The sequence below is a fragment of the Antechinus flavipes genome, chromosome 4, assembly GCF_016432865.1.
Source record: "Antechinus flavipes isolate AdamAnt ecotype Samford, QLD, Australia chromosome 4, AdamAnt_v2, whole genome shotgun sequence".
Classification (NCBI taxonomy): Eukaryota; Metazoa; Chordata; class Mammalia; order Dasyuromorphia; family Dasyuridae; genus Antechinus; species Antechinus flavipes.
The window spans coordinates 244,713,835-244,741,464 of record NC_067401.1 but is presented as its reverse complement, the minus strand read 5'-3'; the positions used below and the strand labels follow the sequence as shown (position 1 = coordinate 244,741,464).

The window sequence follows — 27,630 nt, the reverse complement described above, 5'->3', positions numbered from 1 at the left end:
TCAGACAAGGCTTCATGGGGGGGTGGGGGGGGGTGCGGCAATCTGAATTAAGTTCTAAAGCAAAGGAAATAGCTCAACAGATAGAAATGCAAGAAGAGAGGAGGTGCATTTTAGAAATTCAGGGGGGGCAAGACTAAAAGCATGGACACATGAAAGAAAAGGGTAAAAATGGAGGATGAATAATAGTCCTGAATGTCTAGGACATATTAGGTGAATAATAGTATGAGATAAAATTAAGTATGTACATTAGACTCAGATTGTAGAGGACCCAAAATGTAGTCCTCAGGAGATATCCAAGTTCCAATTTATGGGAAGAAATTGGAATAAGCATAGAAGGAAGAATCCCTAGATAATGGAGAGAATATTAAGGGTGGAAAACAAAACAAAAAATTCACAGTGTTTGAAAGAACAAATAGTAGATAATTGAATCCAAAATAGAATAGGACCAGAATAATAATACTGAAAGAAAGTGGTAGTAATAGCAGATTATGGCTTGTAAATGAATAAAAAAACATTTATTGAGCACTTACTGTATACCAGGATATTGCTCCTAGAGAGATGAGCCTGATCGTAGAGTTTACAGAATAGATTGTTAGAAGATGAACTGCAAGGCCCCATTGTCCAGAGGCAAGAGTCCCAAGCAATCTATATAGAATGTTGCCTAGCCAAAAGAGCTTCCACAGAACTACTTCCTCTCAGGAAGGAGCTTTACAACTCATCCCCTAATTTCCTGTGTGGTTTATCTGTAACAAACATAGGGGAGAAGATTGGGCATGGTAGTCTATCATTATAACTACTAGGGAGGCTGAGGCTGATGTTCTGAGGAGAGACGCAAGTCCAAATGCAAAAGAATTCATGAACCCTAAAGTCTGTGGCAAAAAAGGAAGTTTTATTTTTCACTAAGAAGCTCTGTCTTAGTGGGCAAATCTCTTAATGAAGAAATTTGCAAAGAATGAGTTAACAAAAACCTATTCTGCCAGCAGATTTTGGAGGGCAGTTTGAGCTGATTATCAGACCAAGATCTCCCAATTGAATGAAAATCACTTTGAAGGCTTTTTTTCAGAATTTAGAGTTTCCTGAATGGGGATCCAGCTACCCAAAAGATCAATTGGGGGTGATTTGCCTGAGATTTCCAATTGAATGATGCTGCTTAATTAAGGAAAAGGTTTATCTGGAAAATATGCCTTCTCCCAGACACTCTGGAGTCTGAGACTTCCAATCTCCCTTCTTTCACAGTTTTTACAGATTAAAGGGGTTCACCTACTGCATTTAGACTCACAAATCAAGTGTTTACATTAAGTTAAGGATTAATAACATGAAGAGCCTTGGAGAAAAGGGGAGCCACCAGGTTGCATGAGTTGGGAAGCACCTTCCCATGTCAGAAATTGAACAAGTCAGACTCCTATGCCAGAAAATAATAGGATGAGATCCATGGAGCTCTGGCTATTTCTGTAGTTGACAATATTGTCCTAATCATCATTTTCATAATATAAGTAAGTAATAATCTGTGAAATCAGAAATCAGTGTAAAACATGAGAACTTGAAATTCAGATACAGGCATTACTTGTTTTAGTGTGCTTCACTTTATTACACTTGCAGATATTGCATTTTTATATTATTAAAGGTATTGCAACCCTGCAATAATCAATTCTATTGGGGCCATTTTCCATAAGCATGTAGTCCTATTGAAGAGGGAATCCCAAAACTCTGAAAAATCCTTAAAGGAGAAAACCTTCTTCAACTCTGCCTCAGTGAGAGGACTCCACCCCAAGCACAAATAGTTTCATCTTTGTAATCTGGGTGGGGTCAGCTCAGTCTTAAAACTCATTGAATTCAATTCAAATTCTAACCCTAGCTGAAACCCAGGGAAGAGCCAACCTGGGACTCCACCCATGAGCTCCCTTCGGCTTGTAGCCAAAACCCCCTATTATAAAAGAGCCAAACTAAAACCCTCTCTTTGCAGAGGTTCCAAAAATACCAGCCCTCTTGGCACCTCTAGGAGCTTCTGCCCACTAGAATATTGTTTCCAGTGCTAACCTCTCTTTACCTATTTCCTTAACTAGATTTTAACCTTACTTCCAATCCCCATAATAAACCTCTTTTATCATTTTAGGTTTTCAGGTCTGTAAATTCCTTTACAAGGGACTGCCAGAAAGGGAATCCTCAGAACTCCCTACCCTTGTGCTGCCACTAGACCTCATTTAACTCCCTGACCACCAGAAACCCTAATTTCATTTGGGTACCCCAAATCTAAATCTCATCAATATCATGTATAGCTGGCTGTAACAACTTGCCCTTTTCGCAGTAAAATTAAACAAGAGGTACAATGCATTGAGCACTGGGCCTAGAATTAGGAAGTCTAGCCTTATAAACTTACTATTTGTATGACCCTTAACCTCTATTTGCTTCAGTTTCCTCATTTGTCACTTAACTTCTGTTTACTTTAGTTTCCTCATCCATCATGTGGGAATAATAGTGCTTGTCTCCAAGAGTTGTTATTGTGATGCTGGAGAAACTGAGGCAAGATAGAGATTAGAGAGTTTTTAATATTTTATTAATTGGAGAGTTTGATCGACTGGACAATACCGTTGTCTCAAAGTATCCAGTGGTGAATGTGAGAATCCCAGGGTTTTTTTATATAGGACTCTAAAAACAAAGGAAGAAAAGAGTGGGAAGTTTCAAGACCATTTGGTTCTAGCAGGATGGAAGGAAAGCTATAAATTCTCACTAGGAAACCAGAGTCAGGATGGCTGAATAAACAAAAGTAAAGGTGTCAGTGAGGTATCCAGGATATTCTTATCTTTTGGTATGTGCTGGGGGAGGGGGGGGTGGGGAAGGAGGGGGCATAGTGCCATGAATTCTTAATGACAGAACGAGTTAGGAGCCAGGAAGTCTGAACTCCCCCTTATCTTGAGTCTTTCATTAACAATTTATAACCTTAAAACAAGTGGCCCTCAGTCTTAATGTACCAAAGTGGGGTTTTGCAACTAAGGGGATTGAGGCAGAACAGTTAAGGAAACTGAGGCAGAACAATTTAGGGAAACTCAGTCAGGACAATTAGAGAAACTAATGCAGAGAAACTGAAGTAGAACAGTTCAAGGAGACTGTGACATAACATTATGATTATTAAATGACATATTTGTAAAGTATTTGCTATGTTCTTGTCACAAAGTAAGCATTACATAAATGTTAATTACCATTAAGATTATTATTAAAGCACTTAGTACAATGCCTGGAACATAGTAGGCACTATATAAATGTTAGTTATTGTCTTTATTATTATGTGTCAACCTCTTCATGAATTCTTTCCTGCACCCTGCCACTGTTAATACCCCACTTCTGTCAAGTTACTTTGTATCTGTTTGAATATGTTGCTATATCTATAAATGTCCTTGCTGTATCTCCTAATAGAATATAAACTCCTTGAGTGGAGGAACTGTTTTGCTTTTGCATTGTATTCCTATTATCTGGCATTTAGTAGGTACTTAATAGGTGCTCCTTGATTCTGGTGCCGCAGAAATGATTGTCTTCCTTCCCTTAAAGTCACTTATCTATTAAACCCTGCTTTATGTTAGGCACTTTCTGGAAACATCAAGAGGAATTGCTCTATCTGTATGTCCCAGAATCTGTTCCAAAAGAGATATAATATCAAAAGGACAAGTAAAATACAAGCTGAAACAAAATACTACAGAGAGTCAAAGACAATTTAAAAAATGAAGAATTTTAAAGGAAACCTATATGTACCTTGTACTATTCACTGTTACAGTCCAAGCAATCTGCAAGATAAATAGGAAGTCATTATAATTCTCTTATTAGAGAAGTGTCATGAAGATTATGGAGAGTTGCAAAAAATTATTCTGCTAGTGATGTTTGGAGGGAGAATAAAAATACTTAGAATAGTAAATTAATGGAAAAGATCTCCTAGAAGCTGTTAATTTAGACCAGCTGAGACATGAGTAATGAACCAGTATATGTAGCCAGCAGAACTAGAAAGCAATGACTTCTGTAGAGGTCAAACAAACAAAACCAACAAGATTCTCTTGATTCTCTTGATTCTTCTCAGTATATCAAAAATGATCCAAAAGAAACTGGAAAATATAGAAGTATTTAGTGACCAGAGACTTTCTGGTAAAATAAAAAGGAAACTACATCTGTAGTCAAATTCTCATCTTGACACTTGCTAACTATATGATTTGATCTGGTAAATTAAGATAAAGTGATTGTAATTCATATCAGTGATAATGATGAATTTCATGAGCAAAGCTCTGGCATTGAACTCAGAAGGAGCTGAGTTCATATTTTGCCTCAAATATATATGCGCTCTCTAGGTTATCACTACTATAGACATGTTTCTTCATCTATAAAGTAAGTGAATTGAACTAGATGGTTTCCCAAGTCTAATAATCTGTGATTCTTAAAAGAGCACTCAAAAAGGTCATAATAGTCTCTTCCCTTTCATTCACAATAATAATCCTACAACAGTAATCCCACTCTCCAGGTAAAGTGACTTAGTTCCATAGCTAGTAAGTTTTAGAAGGAAGACTAGACTTTCTATTCTATCTTATTGCTACTCAGGCATCCACAGTGGCATCTGAAGGGGTCACCACAGCATCAGTATAAAACTCAGTGGAGATATCTCCGAAGGAGACAGTCTTATTACTTATCTATTCTTCCTGCTTCCAAGAAGGATTTGAGAGAACTAAATGGAGGATAGGAGTTGAAGATTTTAAAGGATGAGACAAACCCCAGTGGTAGAGGCAGAGAAGAAGAGTCCCTGTTTTAAAGAACAGTTAAGTGGTACAACAAATAGAGTATTGAGCTTGGAGTCAGTAACTAAATTCAAATCCAAATCCAAATACTTACTGTGTAACCCTAGACAAGTGACTTAACTTCAGTTTGCCTCATTTTATAGGATGCGGAATAATAATAGTACCTATCCCACAAGGTTATTGTGAAGATTGAATGAGGTAACGATTAAAAGCACTTAGGATAATACCTGGCAGGTGGTAAGAATTATATAATTGTTAGTGGTGATGATGATGATGATGATAGAAGATGTGTAACATAGCAAGAAACAAAGACCTTTGGACTCTAAATCAAAAAAAAAAAAAATCTGGTTACAAATAAAAACTTTGAGAGTTTTTCCCCCTGTGCTATGGAAGGAGAGTGACTTAGCTCCATTTCCTCATCCATAAATAAGAATTCTAACAATATGCTTCCTACTCCAACAAATGAATAGCAGAGAAATAGAAAGATATAGGGATATTTTAAAAGCAGATTACTGGAAGATAATTACAAACAAATTGTCTTAAATCAGAACCTCTTTCTCTTATACAGATTTTTTTCATTGCCAAAGAGAATGACTATTTGATGCTGCGTGCAAGATAGAGTGAATCAAGAAAAAAAAAAAGATGAAGGCTTCCCTTTGGACTTCATTTGTATATAAGAATACATACATGCAACTTTGTTCAAATTCTGACTACACAAGGTCTTTGGTGGGAACCTGCTTAATGCCAAGCAAAAGCAATTGAGCAACATGGCCTCATTTCATGTAAAAAAGATAGAAAAGTTGCTATGATTAAATAATGCTTTGACCATTGGCCTCTAGCAAGGTGAAGAGGCATGGCCAACAGGCAATTTGCCACATCATTTAGCCATAAGAACTTTCAGCAAGAATAACTGAGAACTAAGGATCTTACAACCAGAAAATTAGGAGGTCAAAGAATATTATAGCAAGATACCTTGGAGGAGAGAAAGAAATTCTGCTCTAAGAGAGAGGAGGTTAGAAATTAGAAGAAAGGGATGCACGTGAGGAAAGGCTGGAATAATAATAATAACTAACATTTATATAGCACTTAGTATATGGCAGGCAGTATGTTAAGTACTTTGCAGTTATTAACTCATTTGATCCTCATGACTACTCTGGGAATTTAGGTAATATTATTATCCCCATTTTATAGTTGAAAAAACTAGGGTAGCAGAGGTTAAATAACTTGCTCAGAGTCACACAGCTAAAATGTGTTTCTGGTCAAATTTGAACATAAGCCTTACTGACTCCAGGCCTTTCATTCTATCCACTGTGCCACCTAGTTGCCTAGACCAGAAGGATGACAGAAAAACTTTGATCTAAGGAATAAGTAAACAGGCCTTCCAAATCTGGGGAGTTAGATTTTCTAGGAAGGAAAAAATTTATTTTGCTTCAAGGAATAACATATATTCTCAAAGTTTCCCACTACATCAGAGGCCATCTAAATTATTCTGATCTATATTTGACCACTGGACCCCTCTCTGGAGGAGAGAGTGAGGCTGTTGACTTTATACAATTGTCCCTCATTTAAATCCCATTCACTTGCAAATCATGACATTAATTTCCTGATATCAAGGTCTTTGAAAATGAAAGACAAACTACAAACTGAGAAGTTTAAACAAAGTAATGTCCAAGACTGCTTCAAGCTCTAACATTTTATGATTTATCATTATCATCATCATCATTATTGTATGATTCAGTTTTAAAACAAAGATGATTTACTTCATGATTTACTCTATTAAGAAGGAACATATAATCCTCAGCTCACATTTATATCCACAGAGCAATTTAATGAATAGAGACAGACCCAGTTGCATACTAAGACACAGATGAATAAAAATGAATTATTACATACCATCTCTCTGTATATATGCATAAGACTCTTCTGCCAACTTTCTATTATCATTAGTGTTTGGATGACAATTGAAAGATCCAAAATAATCCACAAAACAGACTACTCCTGGTTAATGAATAACAAACTATATTGTTTTTGCTGTATAATAATAAGTATATGCATAAAAACATATCTAAATATGTGTGTCTGTATAAACAAACAGAGCAGAAATAAGTCAATTTTGTGTCTTATGTCATCATTTGGGTGGGGAATGGATGGAAACTTTCATTTATCCCCTTTGTGAGATCTGAAACAGAATTCTAAAAAAAAAGTTGTATTTATAACCCAAAAAGTCCATTTTAATCTCTTTATTATACTAGTTTTTTAATGTATAGATGAAATTGAGTTTTTCACAGTGGAAGAAATGGATATTCATATTTTTAACATTTAACAAGTAAAAATTGTAAATAAAAAAGTAGATTTAAGATTTTTTTTATTTCGTTATCATGATATCTCCAAACTTTGATTAACTACTTTGTTTTTTAAATATGATCATCTTTCAAATCTAAATGCTATGGACAGGGTACTGGACCTGGAATCAGGAAGTCCTGAGTTCAAATCGTCTCAGATACTTACTAGGTGTGACTTTAGGGCAGTGACTTAACCTCTGTTTGCCTCAGTTTCCTTATTTTTAAAATGAGGATAATAGCAATATCTCTAGCGTTGTTGATGATCAAACCAAATAGTAATTGTAAACCGTGAAACAATGCCTGACATATAGTATTATATAAGTGCTCATTATGTTGATGATATTCATCTTACATAATACTCCATTTCTCTTTTCCATGTCTTTTCACTAGTTGCTCCCCCTCTCCCCTGGAATGTACACCCTTACAACTTCTGCCTTTTAGAATCTCCATCTTCTATTGTAAGCCTTTTTTGATTCCCTTTTTTTTATTCCAAACTTTTTCCAGTACTATCTTCCCCAAAACTACTTTTTTATCTATTTTGTTTATAATTTATCCACATTTTGCATATTGAATACATATAATATATGTATATATTACATACATGTATGTATATATATATGTTTGTGCAGGCATGTTTATACATACATGCATATATGTATATACATATATAGATGCATTCTTAATAATATAATACATACATATATTCCCCAACTGAATGAAAACTTCATAGGGAAATGACAGTTTCATTTTACTCTTTGGACCTGTTGGTGCTTATCAAATTCTTGTTGATTGATTGATATATTTAACTCAAGATGTTCTGATTTGTAGAACAGCTAATTAAAATATCCTGCTATTATCCTTACACTAAAAATAAAAATAATTAGTCATTTTCCCTTAGGAATAAGATTCCCAAAAAAAGAGAGAATAAACAGGTTCTGACCTACATTGGTAAAGGGAATTTTCTTACTGGAAATTCCTTACATCAGTCAAATCATAACTCTCTCTACCTTTTCTTCACCTACTAAAGTAATCTCTGAGTGAGAACTCTATATGGTTTATCATATTCTGTTTCCTGGAAAAAAAGTTTTATAGGACACTACCTGAGACCTAGAGGTAGAATAATGGGACTTGCTCCCTGGAGCACCCAGTATTCAGATCAATGCAATTATATTATCCATGAATTGGAATGCACACTAGTAATAACAAGTGTAATTAACAGAGATTATTGAAGTGGAGATGTTGCAAGAACTGACTATTGTTAGGACTATCTCTGTCATAATTACTAAAAAGGAACAAATAGGTAGAATGAAAAGACTTGTTTTCAAATGTTCTCAATGAAGCCTGGAGTAATCAGTCCTTGGATAATTGAGACTTGGATATTGGGTGCCTTCAGCTTCTATATATAACCAAGATCATATTGACATATAAATTCATGAAAATTTAATGAATATTTGTCTCCAAACTCATTAGAAAAACTACTTATAATATTGTTTTGAATCTATAATCTCATCACTTTATATCTTTCCACTAAGCAATCCACATTTTTGCATGCTTAGGAAATTATTGTCCATTTCTTTTCATGAATTTCCCAGAAAGGATGTGTTTATGATATATACCTGCTGACCATACTTTTTGTTATTGTTGTTCAGTCATTTTAATTGTCCAATACTACATGGCCTCATTTAAGATTTCCTTGGCAAAGAGAAAGGAGCTTGCCATTTCCTTATCCAACTCCTTTTACAGATGAAGAAAGTGAGTTTTTCTGAGACTTACAGAGGAGAAAACTGTGTTCAGGGTAGGTTGCACAGTTAAGTACTTGTCTGAAGCTGTATTTGAACTCAGGTGTTCCTGACTCTAGGCCTAATGCTTTATCCACTGTGTCAGCTACCTGCCTTAAATATACATCACTGAAGCCATTATTATGTATGAAAATTTGTTTCCTCTACCAAATTCCCTTTAAAACACTAATTTCTCTTGGCTGTTTTTGCTACATATATCCATATACTTTCAAATTCCAAAACTGATCCACAAACTTTTCATGGCAACATAAAGGGAAAAAGAACAATTATTTCCTTCCCTGTTCTAAAGCTAGAAAAACCATTGTTCCAAGATGTTATAAAGCACAAAGCAGACACAATAGAGGAAACCAAGATGTCTGCCTATAATCCTATAGCTTTAATTACATTGGCTATGTAAATATGAACAAGTCATTTAATCCATTTGACTCAGTTTCTGCATCTGTAAAATGTTCTGGAAAAGGAAATAACAAACCATTCCAATATTTTTGCCAAGAAAATCCCAAATGAGGTCACAAAGAGTAACCACAACCAAAAGCAATTGAATAACAACAATATGACACAAATTTTAGTATCATATTTACCCAAACTCAGATGAATGAATGAAATGAATGAATGAAACTCTTGATTCTAAATTGTGGTTTTTGAAAGAGATACCTGCACATAGTGTTTATTCTCTGAGCATTCTAATAGACAGAGATATAAATAACATTAAAGTCTTGGGAATACATTTAATAAGAATGGAATTAGATTCTCTAAGAGTTCTCCAAAAAATTGTAATCTCATTAATTAGAAATCAGCTTGGAGTTTTTGGTTATTCCAGAGAATAATTTCCTTTGCTTCATTGTTGTTGATTTTTTTGTAGTTCCATATGAAGTTTTTATCCAAATATTATTCATTTACTTCTAATTAGTAGGAAGTATTTCTTCAACTATCCCTTTCAAATCTGTCAACTATTATAACATTCCCTTATTTTCTCACTGTCTCCTCCTCACTGCTCTCTCTCCAATATCCATTTTTTAAAAAATTAACATTATTACATTTTTTATATTTCAATCAGACAACATATATATATATATATCCAAATTGGAAACTCCTGACCAAGTCCAAACTTCTAATCTTATAGATTAGGAAGCTTGGATAAAGGATAAGGGATTTGTCCAGAATCATACATAGTAATTGCTTTCAGTTCTTCATGTATAAAGTTCCTAAGATTTATTTTAAAAGTGTAGAAAAGTAGACTGCTGTTGAGGGAGAAGGAAGGAGAGAGTGATAGAATGTTTTTGCTTCTTCTAGTTCCAAGAGAATCAGAGACAGAGAAAAAAATTACCATAGTCATTTCCTTCCAAATTTTGACAAGCATCTGAATTTTTTGTTGCATTCTCATATACTGTGGGGATGAGCTATATGTTTGTCCAAATGCCACCTGTCATAGGACTGATACAAAGTGAATATGGCATATTCCTTCAGTTCCTTTGGATTTATAATTCACTTTCTGCAAACCTCCTGAGTGATTGTATCCATAAATTTAAAGGTAAACAAATGTTAGAACTTTATGTAATTCATCAACTGAAAAACCAAATAAATCATGGTCAATTCAGTTTTTGGCTGACATCCCAAGTAACTAAAGCCCTCTTTCATTTGAAATGTAATGAAAATTCTTCAGAAGCATCAAGGTTTTTATGCCAGCTATCTGTGCAAGTAGAAGATTTCTGAAAAGCAGACTCATACATAAGTTATCTTCTCCTTGCATTCAGAAGGAACCTCCTCAAACCTATGCAGATACAGCATAAAACTAGTGAGTGGGAAATTTTTAAATTAATTACAGACTTACAGCTAAAGTAGGGATCAACATTCTTGCTGATATTCTCATAAACAAACTCATCATCTTTGAAAAATATCAAATGTTAAAAACTAATCTACATTTCTAGAAAATGGTTATAGTGATGAAGAGAAATTATACCAGTATTCCAATCCAATAAAGTAGATTTTATCTGCTCAGGCATAGTTATTATCAAATTCATTTTAAACTGTTTTAGCGAGAGTTTTACCCAGGTAAATATTACAATAAATTAAGTTTCCTCTCAATAAAATTTGCCATATTCTTAGAATGTGAGAGTTGTTCACTCATAAAAAACAAATGCAAGCAATCCAAATTTTTTAGAATGATCACTTTATAAACATCTGAGTTTAAAACACCCTATAGAAATGTCCCATCTGCATTATAAATGTCAATTCAGAGAGGGACTCATCAATCCAGCTGGCACAACATTCCCCATTTTGCTGTGCTTCCAGGAATTTGTCTCCCTTGTCACTATTGACCCAATCTTGCTAGAGAATACACCTTTCTCAAGGGTCTCAACCATCAGGGCTTTTTTCCTCGTTTCCCATATCTCTCTTAAGTCATTCACTTTCACAGATCTACAATGCTGCTAGGGAATCTGTCTCTACAATCCCCAAGATATTAGATAAATAAAGTGTCATTGTAGATATCAAGCCAGTACAATATTAGAATAGGGGATGCAGATAGTGGGTAAAGTTACCAGTCAATCCAAAGAGAATGAAGATGAAAGTATGCCGTTCCTATTAAAAACTCAACAACCTGTAGCTCAAAGTATTTAATCAAACATTGTCCTGGAAAATAGGAACATCAAAAGGGATTTTCCCAGGAAGATATTTTTTATTTCATTAAACAGGATAAGCTATGGTTCTGCTCCCAAATTTTTCTCCTATCTATCACTGCCTAAATCACATCATTATAGTTTCCTCCTTTTGAACTATAACAATCTAAGCTCCAAATGTCACTCTTAAAAATAAAAATGCTCCCAGGAAGTTAATTATACTGTCTCTGTCATGCTTTAACTACATGGCATGAATAAGGGCTCAACTAGTTAGAGATTTGAAGATTGCAAGCTTTTATAGGAAGGAAGAAAAAAAGGAAGGAGGGAAGGAGGGAGGGAGGGAGGGAAGGAAGAAAGGAAGAAAGGGAGGAAGGGAGGAAGGAAGGGAAGAAGAAAGGAAGGAAAGAAAGAAGGAAGGAAGGAAGGAAGGAAGAATCTCTCTCTTTTTTTTTTTTTTTTTAGTATGCTGTTCACATTTACCATAGTTTTCCTTACAAGGATCAAGTAGTTGCCATCTGCAGTGAACTTGGAACCCAATAATATAATGTCTGATACTGCTTCCATTTCATCTCTTTTTATTTGCCAAGAAGTAATGGGACCAGTTGCCAAATTTTTACTTTTTTTTTTGATGTTAAGCTTCAAGCCAGCTTTTACACTCTTCTCTTTCACTTTCATTAATAAGAGGCTTCTTAACTTCTCATTTTCTGTCATGGAAGTGATATTATCTGCATATTTGAAATTGTTGATTGTTGTGTTCAAACCACTGAGCCACTTTTATATATAAGAAGACTTGGCTTAGTCAGTGGAGAGCTAAGCCCTAGAAAAGCTCCCATCTAATAGGAGGATCAAAAAGAGACAGTATTTATAAAAGCACTTTGCATAATATTTGTTACATAATAGGCACTTAATAAATGCTTGTTCCTTCCTTCTACTACATCTTCAAACTTCTATTTCATAATTCAATATTCTAAGAAGATAAAAATACTTAGTGTCAAAAGCTTTAATTTCATTAATAGATAGGGTTCTATAAATTCAATATCTCATACAAAAAGATCAAAACCCTTAGCCTAATCAAAGGGTTCAATAATAAAAATAAATATGATTCTATCAATGGGAAAGATAATAAACTTTAGGATACAGCTACCTTGCTACTGTACCCTAAGAACCATTGGCCTTTTCCATCTGCCCTTCAATTGAACCTTTCTATATTTGTCATTTCTCCATGTTAGAATTGATTCCTCAAGAGAAGGAACTAACTAGGTTTTTATTTGCAAGCCAGGAACATAATACAGTGTTTGGCACATAATAATCACTTAATAACTGTTTTCTTATTCAAGAAAATATTTCACATTCCACCCAGTAATGCAAATCATAATCCCATCAGTCAATTATCAAGAAACATTTATAAATGCTTACTCTGTGCCAGTCATTATACTAAGCCCTGGGATACAAACACAAGCCAAAAAAACCAACAAAAACAAACAACAAACAAACAAACAAACAAAAAAAAAAAAACTAGACCCTGCTCTCAAGGAGCTTACATACTAACAGGAGAAGACAACAAATACAAGGGAATAGAAGAAGGAGCAAGTGAAAAAGGTATCCATGTAGGACTAAGATAGCAAAACCTGAAAAGAGTCAAAAGCATAACCAAAAGATGAATAAACCATGTCCAGCCTGATCCTATCCTAAAATGGAGACCTCTGGAAGGATATATTATCCATTAATGGATATAGGAGGCCAGGATGGTGGGGAAATGTTCTAGGGTGATTTCTAGATTTTCCTGATTTACTGTAACAAAAAAAAAAAAAAATGAATCACTTGATGACCAACTCCTTGGTCCAAATTTAGCTTGAAAAATCTTTTGAGAGAAGATTTACCATCCATCATTAGGACCATAACTTTCTAACTCAGTAAAAATTTATCTGAATTTGCAATCCAAATCTATAGCCTTCAAGAATATAGGGTCACCTACAATGCTAGGATGTTTCAATAGAAGTAGAATTTAATGGATAATATGAGGAAATGCTCAAATATAACTTTTTCTGTATCTCACTCTTCTGAACTAAACCATAAGCTAATTCTCAGTTAATGTTAAATATATATTCTGAAATTAACTTAAATGTCAGTATTTTTAAAAGTCACTATCTATTATAGTGAGTTGTATGAATGTTCTGTTGCCATCATTTGTTAGCATCCTCTATAAGTCATTCTGAAAGTCTCTTTGTCCTAGTAGAATAATACCTTAATATCAGCTATACAGAGATCCAGTGGTTCTTTAGCTTCATGATCAGCTTCTTCCTGACCAGATATAGCAGCAGAGTGATTTATGCATTACAATTACTTACATGGACATTTAGATATGAAACAAATTGGGAAAGAGCTATGGAATATAATATCCATTTGCCTGAGTTTAATCAGTATATGTATGGACAGATTTTGATTGTGACAACCATCAACAAGTATATATGAAGGCTCCAAAATGTGTTTGTTAGATGCTACAAAGTTGGTTTATGATAGAAAAAAAAAAAAAAAGATAACGATTAGTATCTACTCTCAGGAGTTTTCATTCCAGCAGGAATTCAAAACCTACATATGCAACATCTCCCATGTCATTACTGAAGCATTTTGAGATCTGTAGTCTATTAGCTTAAAGCTAGTCTCTTTTTAACCAGGACAGGGATAATATGTCAGGGATTACATCAAGATTTTAAAAAGCAGAGAGGGATTGAAAAGAAGTGCTTGAAGTTTGAGATATTGGAGAAGAATTCAGCTTTGAAAGCAATGAGGGATTCTAAGAGATAGAGATAGCAGAGATAATAAGGACGATTCAATTCAGTAAACCTTTTTTACAAGCCTATTATGTGCCAGAGACTGTACTAAGTACTGACCCACAAGCCCCTAAAACTGCTCTTGTTCCATGCAAAGGAAAACTCTAAATTTGTTACAAAGTGAATAGGCATGGATGAGCTACCCAGGAAATGTTTCCCACTGGGAGACAGCTACACTTTGCACTATCAAGGGAATGTAGAGGGAGGATCAGGCACCCAGTCTATGGATTCTGCAGGAGTTGCTTCCTCGAGTGAGCTCCAGCTAAGAAGACAAAATAGGCTCCATCTCTGTGAATAGTGACGGAACAATGCTACAAACCATAGCCTAACATTTTTAGGGTTCTTTCTCCCATCAGAAGTAGCACAGGCTGTCCCACTGCATACAAGCAGAATACTCAACAGGTTCCCTGGCTAAGTCCTGCTTTTCCTTATGTGAAATCTAGTCATTTTAATAATGTATCATCCAATGCTATACTGGTAGCCCTGCAGCCTTCTAGAAAAGCTAGATGCTGGAACTCTCATAGTAATTTTGAAAGTACTGGATTTGCTTGACTGTGAGACTATATAAGGGACTTTTGTACGCCACTGTACTTGACAAATCCTAAGAGACTAAGAATGGATTTATTCAAACAAATTTCACCAGCTGGGAAGTTGCTGAACAATTGTAATCACTAGGTATAATGACCACATTGGTCTTTCCAGAAGAGCTACCTTCTGTCACAGTGCACATTTCTTTTCTCTGGTTTCAACCCCCTTGCCACTACCAATGATTTTTTAAGGTCACAGAAATCAGTTCAGGTACATAAATCTTTTATTGCATGATCTAAGGCAATTTTCTAGCTTCTTTTGAAAAAGAGAGCCATCTAGTGGACATTAAGCATCAATACAAGAGAAAAATACATCTATAGAATAAACTAAACCCCAAAGCAACATGCTTAGATTTTTAGAATTTAAGATAATGAAGGCAAACTTCCTTATTAATATCCAACTGACTGGAGACTTTACTAATGAAACATCAATAAAATAACGTATATACAACACTGGGCTAAGATTAGAAAATTTTAATTATCCTGCCAGGTTCATTGATAAAGAATTTTTTCACACAGTATCTACTGATAGCAGATGCTTATTAAATATATGAGGAATTCAGTTCCAAATAATTATATAGTAAATATGGTTCATTTTTCAAGAGCATGCACAACAGAGAAATTGGAATATGGAAGAAAGACTAATAGACAGAGTCTGGAGATCTGGATGTCCCCAAAATAGCCACTCCCTTCTTGGACCCTCAGTTTCCAATCTGTAAAATGAAGCTAGGGATGTTTTCTAAGGTTCCTTTCTACTCTAACATCCATAATGTACCATATTTAATTAAACATTTTTGATATTTAATTCACCAAATGATTACTGTCCCAAGATATTATCTGTCTTTAGGAGAATTGTAATAACAAGTGATATTTAAAAAATGTTTTAATTGATTTTTGCATTTGTTTAACAAATATTTTACTAAATATGGAGCACAAGGTTTTGCAAAGGTGAATGCTGAAAACTATCTTTGCATATATTTTGAAAAATAAAAAGTTATCATAAAAAATTAATTAATTAAACACATTTTATTAGCTACCAACTATGTCCTAGTCAATATAGTAGGTGTTGAAGATATGAAGATTAAAAACAAACAGATTGTACTCCCAAGGAGCTGGAGGTGGAGGAAACAACACGTACAGGGATAAGTCGATATTGTCATAAAAAACAGAGTATCAGAATAGGATTTGGATAGGCACTTGAGGTATTTAACAACTGATGGATGGACTGACTTAGACACAGGGACAAGTATTTCCTTTGTGCCCTGAGAGTAATGTTAACAACTTTGAAAGACAGGGACAGCAAGATGGTACAGTAGTAGCACACTGGCCCTGAAGTTAGGAGGACCTGAGTTCAAATCTAGTCTTACACATTTAGTACTTCCTAGCCATGTGACCCTGTACAAATCACTTAACCTCAGTTGCCTCATCCCTCAAAAAAAATTTTTTTTAATTTGGAATATTACAGAATATTTATCAATGCAATGATTAATAGCAATTTCAAAAGACTAGAGACAAAGCACTGCATACAAGCAGAAGACTCTACAGGTTCCCTGACTAAATCCTGCTTTTCCTTATGTGAAATCTGGTCACTTTAATAATGTATCATCCAATGCTACATTGGTAGCCCTGCAGCCTTCTAGAAAAGCTAGATGCTAGAACTCTCATAATAATTTAGAAAGCACTGGATTTGCTTGACTATGAGACTATATAGGGGACTTTTGTACGCCACCATATTTGACAAATCCTAAGAGACTAAGAATGGATTTATTCAAACAAATTTCAGCAGCTGGGAAGTTGCTGAACAATTGTAATCACTACGTATAATGATCACATTGGTCTTTCCAGAAGAAGTGATAGATTTGGGGTACAGAATGAGACAAATATTTTCAGACATGATTAATGCAGGAATTTGTTTTGCTTAAATATATGCATCTTATTACAAGAGTTTTTTTTCCTCTTTTATTCAGTAAGAATAGACTAAGGTAGGAGGCAAAGAAAATAAATTGTTAATTGAAAAAAAAATTTAAATAAAGTCTAATTTTGGACTATCAAGATCTTTGAGCTATAAGACTAGCTTGAGTCATATTAGGGAGTTTTTAAAGAAATATCCACAGTCTACAAAAGAGACATGAAGGAGAAAAAGCAACAGTAGGAAGACGACATCTCCAGCCAAGGTAGAAATAATTAGTTGGTGTCTACAGTGGGGCCTGATATCAGAAGAAATCCAGAGAGTCAGAAGCAGCTCAGGGCAAAGAATAGAACTAACATGACTGGCCATCTTTAAAATGGAGATTCTTGGAGGAATTATTCTGTGAAAGGAAGGGGGCTACAGGGAAGAAAGGATTTCACTTGGAAGAATGAGAAGACTATGATCTCACCCTCAGTATTGATCCTAGACTGGTTCAAAAAGTCTGTGAACCCATTTTGTAGGTGATACAATTTCACTAGGGCCCACTTCAAACAACATAACTTCCATTAACAACATTATCTCTTTGTTTTTGTGTGCTAGATCCCAAAACTGCAAAGAACTCCTGGCAACAGCAGTAGAGGGAGGGACAACAAGTGGGTAGACCTGCAGGTATTGGGGATGGTGGCTACAGAGACTTTGGGTACCCACCTGAGCAGTCAAACAGCAGAAGGGTCCACAAAAAGCACTTCAATATCCAGACATAGTTATAAGACCCAGGTAATTGAAGCTGTGATGAATTAGACAAGTCCCATAGCCACAGAGGTAGTAGCAGAGGTGAGGGCTTTATGAGTCACAGGGTACATGCAATCTGAGGCTCATAGAGCCATAACATCTGTCCTCCTGAAACTCCTGGAGCCATCATGTGGGTCCTTTTATCTGTTCCATATGAGGGGTTTATTATGCCCATGGCAGATATCTTGGAATGGAGAATTCAGACTAAAGATACCAGTTATAATTTCATCTTCAAAAACTATGAAAATTTCTAATTTTTTTCTAAATTCTAATGTTTTCCCCCTAATTTTTCCTCTTCACATATATCTGTAATGGATATAGAATACATTGACTCATTTTTTTTTTTTACCTAAATGTTTCTTGTACCCTGATTTTGCCTCAACAATATGTTTCTTAAGATAAAGATATTTTGTGGGGACAAAATGATTAACTGTGGTTCATTGTTTTTTAATATCATGCTTTAACACTTTTTAATGTGCATATTTGAAAATCTGCTTCTAAATTCAGTTTATTTCAATACTTGGTTTTCCTGGTTATCAGAAAAAGATACATAGATGCACCTGGAAGGCCTGTATTATTAATTGCATTTAATAGATCATGATTTTCATTTTTCAATCTCATTTACCACAATGCAAAGGCTAGCTAAACTTCAGCCAGAAAATTTCCATTTTCCCTAATGTCAATCAATAGATATAAACTACTCAGAAAATTTTGCACTTCTACATTTATAACAAATGGATTCAAGATTTACTAAAACTTTTCATTTAGATTTTTTAAAGTTTAGAAATTTCTATTTCCAAGATTTTTTAAAGTGTTCTGATATAAGCAATTTTTAGGCAACTTTTCTTCCTTATGTGGAGGCAACAAAAATAATCATCAAAAGATGGAAACATTTCTAAACACCTATTTTCATCATAGTACATTTCACTCAAAAAGCAGTTACTTTCTCACTCATTAAAACATCATCTTTCCTTTGAAGGCACAGATTTTGCTAGGTAGCACACTACTGATGGATACTTGCCATCACTGTAAAGCCTGACAAATTTGGAATACTATTTTTCTTATAAAAGAAAAATGTAAAATCTACAAGATAACCAGCAAATCTCTATTATTAATTCCATCTGACTTCTGGCTAGATGTGATTAGATCTACATTGTTTTTAACCCCATATCATAACTGGCAAAGCACTAATATTACAAATACAGATATCAATTCTTTCATCTTATCTTTGCCCTCGTGTTCATATTATTAATGTTATTTGCTACAGGGAGTTTCTTTATAGATATCTTTTGGGACTTTCCGTACATTTTGTGAGGATTTATTTAGTTAACATGTATCATAAAACCCATAATCTATTTAATCAGCAGTATTTCTAATAATCTTGTAGAACTAGCTCCTATTTGCTCAAGAAAGCCAACTGTTAAATTTTCAATGTGAGCATTTACACTTTAGAAATGGGCAAATCAGGACTTGATTTTCTGTTTGATAATTGACCAGATTAAAGAATGGGAAATAGTCAATAATGCAAATTAAATTTATGTGTCATGAACATCTTTTTCCCCAGAAAGTCAATTGTTAAACATATACTACCACACACTTCAATATGTCACAATATACTAGAAATAACAAACAAATGAGGATACCACTGCAAACGGACAGTGTTAGAGTATTCTCACTCTTCCTTCAGTATACTTCATGTACTATATGTGACGTGACAGCATACCATGTGGACAGACTGGCACTAAGACTTTTGGAATACTCTACATAATAAAGTATAATTTCTTTCTCTTTTTTTTAGATTAGAATCCCAAATCAATCTCTCAGTCTCATGGTAAATCAGGGAGGGCATAAATCAATCCACATAGCTTTAGTGTGTTTGTACTTCAAAATATACCCAATTTTATTCCACAAAATGGAGGGATGATTCATTTATCTAATTTATCTTTCTTCCTCCCTGGGAGGCAGATGGGCTCAGCCCACTCTGCTGCGTCACTTTTATGAATATAAGTAGGCCAAGCTGTTCAGAAAGAAACAGCTCCTTAAAAGTTAAAGATATACTTTTTAGTAAAAACTTAGGCAATTGTCATGAATTTCATGTACTAAGTTCCAGTGAAGAATCAATGCAGCCAGTCTACTTTTTTAAATTAAAAGGAAGTCCTCAAAGAGAATAAGTGTTAAAGAGATATTTCAAAAATTCAGGACAACTAGGTAACAGAGTGGATAGAATGTTGGTCCAGGAAGCAGAAGGATCTGAACTCAAATTTAGCCTCAGACACTTACTAGCTGTGTGTAAATCATTTAACCCCCAATTATGTGTGTGTTGTGTTTGTGTGTGTGAGAGAGAGAGAAAGAGACCTGGCATATAGTTGGTAAAAACAAATGTTCTTTCTTACATTTGACACAAGTACTGAAGCAGGACTAGTCTAAGACAAAACTGTGAAGTCAGATTTTTTAACAGCCTCACCTTTCCGTTTTTTTGTTGACACCCTCCCCCATAAGTTATCTATGGACCTTAGGTTTGTTCCCCCTTGTTTCTGTCAACATCAGCAGCTTTGATGTTGGACCTGACAATCTTATTCACACTAAGGGGTAAATGGTCAATAATAAGATTATGTATTACTCTATTTTGAAATGGCCACTGTAGTGTGGTAGAAAGAACTAGGAGTAAATAGACTGAAGGTCTAATCTTGACTCTCTCAATAAGTAAATTACTTTCTCATTCTGGGTCTCAATTTCATGTATAAAGTAAGGTGAAATATATTAAACGATCTCTTGAGTTCCCTCTTGTTCTAAAAATATCTCATTCTACCTATTCAGAAAATTGGGGGTGGGGAGGAACAGATATAACATAGAGAAACCAATAATAAAGTGGATACCATTACTTTATTTGAATGTAAAAGGTGACATGTGAGGGTAATGCATTAACTCAAAGGAATGATTTTCTAATAGAAGCATTTCTGAGCTCAGCAATAGATTGTATTAAAGAGGCAAGTAGAGGGGGATCATTTTTTGGTGAAGGACCTACCTAGGATATTCCAATCACAGACTTTAAATAATTGTGCTACATTAATATATATTTACATATATAAATTCACATATACACAAGCACACATATCTTGGTTTCCTCATCTGTAAAACAAGATGCAGAAGGAAATGGCAAACCACTCCAGTAAATTTGCCAAGAAAACCCGAAATGAGGAGAATTGGACATGACTGAAAAATAAGAAAAACAAAAATCCTGTACCTAAATATCATACCATAGCATCTAATTGTGTGTGTGTTTGTACACCTTGTGTCTGTGTGAATGATCAAATGCATGTTCTATCCACTAGTTATAAACTAATCTTTACTGGAAATGATTACTGTTTAAAAAAAAAAAAGATTTATTGATAATCAAACATAATTAGATTTAAAGCGAAATGTATTAATTTTGTCTTCAAATTCTCAATAGCCTCTAAGATTTTGTCTTTTTAACTGCAGCTATTATGCTACCACTAAGAAATATACTATGAATGTGATAATAGCAGATACATTTTGATCCCTTGGCTTCAAGTTCAGCCAAGTACACTGTTTATGCATCATTGCATCCAATAAAATATTTCCTTCTTCTTACAGCTGATCAAGCAGATCCATGCAAATTTATGGCATGTGATGAATTTTCACAGTGTGTAAAGAATGAATGGACAAAAGAGGCCGAATGCCTTTGTAAACCAGGATATGTCAGCCAAGATGGACTACCCTGTCAAAGCCTATGCAACATGGATCCAAGCCTTTGTGAGAATGGAGGAAAATGTGAACTGGTTCCAGGAAAGGGAGCTGTTTGTAGGTAGGCAAATCAGCTGAATTGAACATATTATGCTAGAAATCTTGACTTTTGAGAACCCATTGTCCAGAGCAATTAATGTAATATTCCCTTTCAGCTTTTCACCAATACTCGCTGCAGACCACTGATCAATGATTCCAGGCCAATTTCAGAAAGTTATACTATCAATTATAAAGCAAGCTGCTTTTTCCCCCCAAGAAAGCAAGAAAGACTACAACTTATTTTTATATTCAGGTAGTTTAGGTAGTTAAATATGCCAATGCAGAAAGCCACAACGGCACAGTGGAAAGAACATTTAGTACTAGACCTGTTCATTTGACTGATCCTGAGCCCCAATTCTCATATTATCCCCTCACTAAGGTCTAATGCTGCCCTTTTCTAGACCAATATTTCTTACATGAGACACATTTCAAAAACTTTTCAAGAAATCACTTATATTTTTTCCCTCTTACAAATTAATACAATATTTTTGTTTTCCCTTAGGTTGAAAACCATGAAATAGAATAGGGATATAATATTTTTGTGAATAAATATTTTTTGTCTGATATTAAATAACATCAATACTATTTAGCATTTTATATGGTGAAGGATATTTTGATAGCTTTTACACCATTTATTTTCCTTGAAAGTAAGATTTCTTTAAATTTAGTTCTGTCTTATATTTAGGTCAAGTGGGAAAATCCCTGGATTTGGAGCCAGTAGATACAATTTTTTAATCTCAGCTCTATTATTTATAATACTCTGTCTTTGGACAACTCAGTCCACAATTTTGGATGTCTACTTCTTCATCAATAAAATATAAGGGGGAGGGAACATTTACAGATTACTTTTAAATCAATTATAAGAAAAACAAAGACCATCTTTACTGTTACAATGATATCAATTTATGTATCTTGAATTCAATCAAAAACATTAGAAACATTCAGTAGATAAAGAGTCAGGAAGCCCTAAGTTCAAATCTGATCTCAATCACTTACTAGCTGAGCAACCCTGGACAGGTCACTTAAATCCATTTGCCTCAGTTTCCTAATTTGAAAAATGAGGTGGAGAAAGAAATGAGAAACCATTCTAGTATCTCTTCCAAGAAAACCCCAAATGGGGTCAAGAAGAGTCAAAAACAGCTAAAGGACAATTTTACTTACAGATCTGAGTTGAGAAATTTTTACTCTAAACAATCCAGTCCTTGAACTCTCAAACTCAGAAATTCTTGAACTTAGGTTTACTTATATAGCCATTTCAAAGATTTTGCCCCTCAGGAAAGTTTCCTTTTTGATTATAAGTTAGATCCTAACTCTACCATCAACCTCATCGGAAGAGGACTAAGAACAGTGGCTTTGAAGTCCCCTTTCAAGTTTCATGCAAGTACATATTTATATATAAGCACAAACAAAACAAAAATAGTGATTTATTTTGGAAGCATAATACCATGAGAAATATGTTTGTAAAAAGCCTTAAGGGGAATTCAAGACCACTTATTCCTTATCCCAACTTCCTCTGTAGATAGAAAAGAAGGGATTGCACCTCAAATTCCCCCTATTCAACCCCCTCTTCCCATTTTCTAGAAGAAAAGGACTATGTTCTTCAGCTTTCTTTTATAGACTACAAGGAGGAGTAACTGATCTTCAATCATCCAATCATTAGCAATTCCCTATGTCCCATCAGTTGCTTTCAATCCTTACCCAGTCATTTTTAGTCATCGGCCACTGTTGTTTTACCCTGAAAACCACTGAGGTCCATGAGCTAAACCACTCAGCTCTGTCCTCTCTAAGACCATCCAACCTCACCTTTAGTCACTTCCCATTGTGCACTCTTTGTGTACAATTTCCCTGCTTTCCACTTGTATAAAAGGCCTCAGGAAGACCTTAGTTACCAACTACTTATATAATCCTGCGAAAGCTATTTAACTTCTATCTGCCTCAATTTCCTCAAATCTAAAGTAAAAATAATAATAGCATCTACCTTTTAAGATTTTTGTGAGGAGCAAACAAGATAATATTTGTAAAAGCACCTAACAAAGTGGTAACATATCATAATTTATATAAATATTCATTCCCTCACTTTCCCATTCCCCTTTCACCTCATATTCTAAAATTTCTGTCATTCCGCCGCCATCATTGCCTCTAGAAAGCATATTTTAATAAATTACAATGTTCCACTCAATATCATTGTGACTCCCCAGACCATCAATCTCTTCTCTGGCCAACACTATACATATACTGTCTCTTGAATTAGAATGTAAGCTCCTTGATATCAGGAATTGCCTCAATTTAGCATAATTAGTTTGTTTTAAACTTAGGAGTAATATAAGTGCCCTTAATGTCCACATTAATTTCCTCCCCTGCAGCTTTAAGGAGTTTATTTTAGATAAAAAGTTATGAATTCTATCCCAATTGCCCCAAGGACCCATTTAGGAAAATTTATAATATCTACATAACAGGTACATGGTTCTCTGCCTAAATTTATACTTGTTTCTCTACTTAACTCCTTTTTCTCTTATAATTGAGGCAAAATACAGGTAATAAAGCAGAAGATTAAAGTATGAAATCTGTAAATATAAAAGCATCAGGAAGGGAAGTTGGGGAAAAGAGCAAACCTTTTCTCAAGAATTCCCTCAGTTTTTGGAAGAGGTGATAACCTGGTGGATTCAGCTTGGGTCTTCTGCTTCAAGGTAATATAGAGAAAAAGGCTTTCCTCGATATCAACTTTATCAGCCACAATTCAGTCTCTTCTTTCACTAATTAATCTGGGTTTTTTAGTTCTTGCTTCAGCTCCTTATGACCCTGCTACTTCTTCTGCTTCCAGACCTTAGAAGCTGTTATGTGGTTCTAAGTTAGTTCTTTTATTTTAAAAATTCTTTAGATCATGACCAAGTCTCTTACCCAATAGCCTTGATTGATTTAAGAAGGTATACAGGCCCTGTTCATATCTTATTCAGATTAATTGATTGATTGATTCAAGAAAGAAATTTTGTCTAACAAAGATAGGAATGGATGAAATAATGAATAGAAGTTCACACTTAGAAATATAAACAGTGAGTCTAACATTTCTCCAAAAAAGGAAGAACTAAATTTATGCAGAAGAGCAACAAGGGGTCTACTTTTTGGACATTCTCTTTTTCCCCATCATCCTACTCAATGAGCATGTATTAAACACTTACTGTAAATATCACCATTAGGACAGAAAGACAAAACTGAAACAATCCTTCGAGAAGCTTACATTCCTCAGAGAAGAAAGGAGAAACTGAACATAGGGTATTTTTTAAAGTAGTATTTATCAAATCATTTTCCATTTGTGTCATTGGGTTGACTAGCCAAGTCAATTAAAATAGTAAACAGGAATGGAAGGGAAATGTTTGATTCAACCAAGATAATTATTGTTCATATTGATTGTAATCTGTAAAGATAATTCTGCTCTTCAACTGTCAAACCTTCATTGGCCATTAAGATCCCTATTCTTTGTGTCACTTTGACACTGGAAGTAGGTCACTTAGCTTTTTCTCTTGTCCTCCTCACCCCAAAACTTCAGTTCATTTCTTAACTCATATTCCCAGAGAGAGTTGCAGAAATCTTAAGCATACACCTCCACCACGCTAAATCAAGCAATGATTCTGAATTGCTATGGTTATGATCTCATTTGACTATAATTGTAATGTCTCAGTTTTTCTGGCATTACATAATATATTTGATATCCCCAAATCTTAGTTCAGCTTTAAACCATAATTGCTTAAAAACATAATTGCTTAAAACTGAACTAAGACTTGTGGGATACCCTGTATCTAGTTCAATAAAAAAGAATTTATGTAATTCTGAAAATTTTACTTAAATGACTATAACTGAGATTTTAGGGTTAACAGAAAACATAAGCCTATAAGAAAAAAAATCAAGGTTTGTCTCCCTACAAACATGTTAGAAAATGTTTGGGGGAACGAAGAGTGGTTGCCATGTTGACAGCATTTTTAAATATATAAATTCATAGAATTTTAAAACTGAATCATCTAATATACTCCCTTTATTTTACAAATAAGAATACCCAGAGATAAGAAGTGTCTGGCCAAAGGCCATAGAATATTGAATTTTGTCTCTACTTAAAGTAAGGAAAAAAACTACTAACATCTTATTGGAATGAGTCCCCTAGGGCAAAATTGTTATCTGTTTTCACAGAACAAGCTACTTAGGTTGGTTTATTTCATTCTGATTCTATTGCAAAGTCTTTGCCATTCATTGTATTTCTAAAACCTTTGTGCTTTTTTCCTCTAATCTTATTCAGCATTAAATATTTATAAATATACTTTATGCATTTTTCACTTCCCTCATTGTAGTTGTCCAGTAACAGACACAGGCTGCACAAAGATTGTTCTTGGTAAAATTCCCTCTAGAATTAGCAAATCCCTTCATTTTCAGAGTGCTTTATTTTGGGTTAGATGATCCTTATTCCCTCTCACTTCCCCATCTTTTGGATTACGGGGCAAAAGAAAGAATGCAAAAGTTTATCTAATTTGCACTAAAGCATCTATACTTTCCCCTAACATAGAAATATTTTAAATTTTGTCCTTGAATTACACAGTTAATATTTTTCATGCACAAAATGTTTTCTATCTGTGGAGATGCTCTTGGTAACTGTAAACTGGGTACCTGCCATTAAATTACCCACACACGTTGACCTGCACACTTTTCCCTGCAGTGGCCTCATGTCAATTTTAGAGAGATAAGTATTCATAAAACATTGCACAAACACAGAATCACAACTCAGGGTAAAGGAAAAATGTACACTTTTCCTTCTAGCTCAAAGGATAAGTGCCCCCATAGTGATGCTACTCTCCATTTTCATGTGCTCTCATTCACTTCACAATTAAATTGGTGTGAAACTTCTTCAGTCTCCTTCCAATCTCAGTTCTAAAACTAAAACCACCAATTTGTCCTGGTTCTGCTAACACCAGATTTCAAAAAACTAAGAAAACAGAAATATTTCCTCTTAAAACAGCTAGGAAAATTGGACATGGCTTGGAAAACAGATCCATCTTGATTTTCTAAATGTTAATCAAAGAGGTAGCTAACCATATCCTTTCCATTTTTTCCCTAGGTCACTAGACCAGTTTGGATCAGGACTGGTGAATTTCAAGCAACAGCAAGAGAACAAGGTACAATCATAATTATTGGTTTTAATTATGATGTTTTGTATTCTGTGGTTGAGTCATCTTGATGTGGTTAGGGAACCAAATGAAGCAGTTAGTGACACTGCAGAGAGTTGTGGGAACCCCTCTTTGGTCAGCGCAAAGTGAAAGAATTCATGAACCTAAAATATTAGACTAACAAAAGGAAGTTTATTGTTGGCACTGCAAAAGTCAGCTTTGCTAGAAAAACTGACTTCCAAGTGACAAAGTCCTGGCAGAGAGATTAAAGGTTCTAGCAGAGAATCCTGGCAGAGAGATAAACAGAGGTGTTAATACTGAGAAGAGAATGTCTTCACAGCAAGCAGGGGTACTGACAGGCAGCTATGTCAAGGACAGAGGGTCCTTGACAAGGTTTGGTTCTGCTCTGGGCCTATGCAAAGAAATGAGTCCAAAATTTGCCCTTTTATAGGAAATCTGTGTTGGAGACAGGAAACAAAGAGCCAAGAAGAACGTGACGACCTGTGCGTAAACTCTGATATGCTTAGCTAAAACATTGTGAACAAACAATAAGTCCTAAATTCCTGAGACAAGATAACGAGTGTGTCCCAGGAAGTCGGCCATATCCGCCCTGGAACTAGATAACGAGTATGCCCCAAGATGTCAGCCACACCTGTGTTCTGACATTCTTCTCTTTACATTGCAACCCCCCCACCCAGAAAACACAGGCAGTCAAACCACATATAACTAAGCTCCTTTTTTCAATAAATGAGACTTTTTTCCACTGCAATGTAGTCTCCCTACTCCTTCTCGCCCATTTCTCTTGCAGGTCTTGTCGTTTTCCTCAACACCCCACGAATTACTAGATCCCGGTGGACGGGACAAATCTGAGACTGAAGTTTCAATTGAATGAAATTCCTTCAATGTTGTCACTAGGCCTCCAGGCCTAGATTTCCAATTGAATAAAACCACTTAAATTCGAGCTAAGTAGGAGTGGTCTTGGACTAATTTTCAGTTCAATAGAAGGTGTAGTTACTCGATAGAAACATCAGG

At 34.8% G+C, this 27,630-nt stretch overlaps 1 protein-coding gene across 1 annotated transcript in view; it reads left to right on the top strand.

Annotated features, from left to right (window-relative positions):
• Positions 1-27,364, top strand: part of IMPG1 (interphotoreceptor matrix proteoglycan 1) — a 115,033-nt gene extending 87,669 nt beyond the window's left edge. The window contains exons 14-16 of the mRNA XM_051996711.1: positions 21,263-21,473; positions 26,550-26,607; positions 27,050-27,364. Of these exons, the coding sequence (XP_051852671.1) occupies positions 21,263-21,473; positions 26,550-26,607; positions 27,050-27,109 (329 nt within the window). The 3' untranslated portion in view covers positions 27,110-27,364. The remainder of the gene's footprint in view (positions 1-21,262; positions 21,474-26,549; positions 26,608-27,049) is intronic.
• Positions 27,365-27,630: the final 266 nt, after the last annotated feature.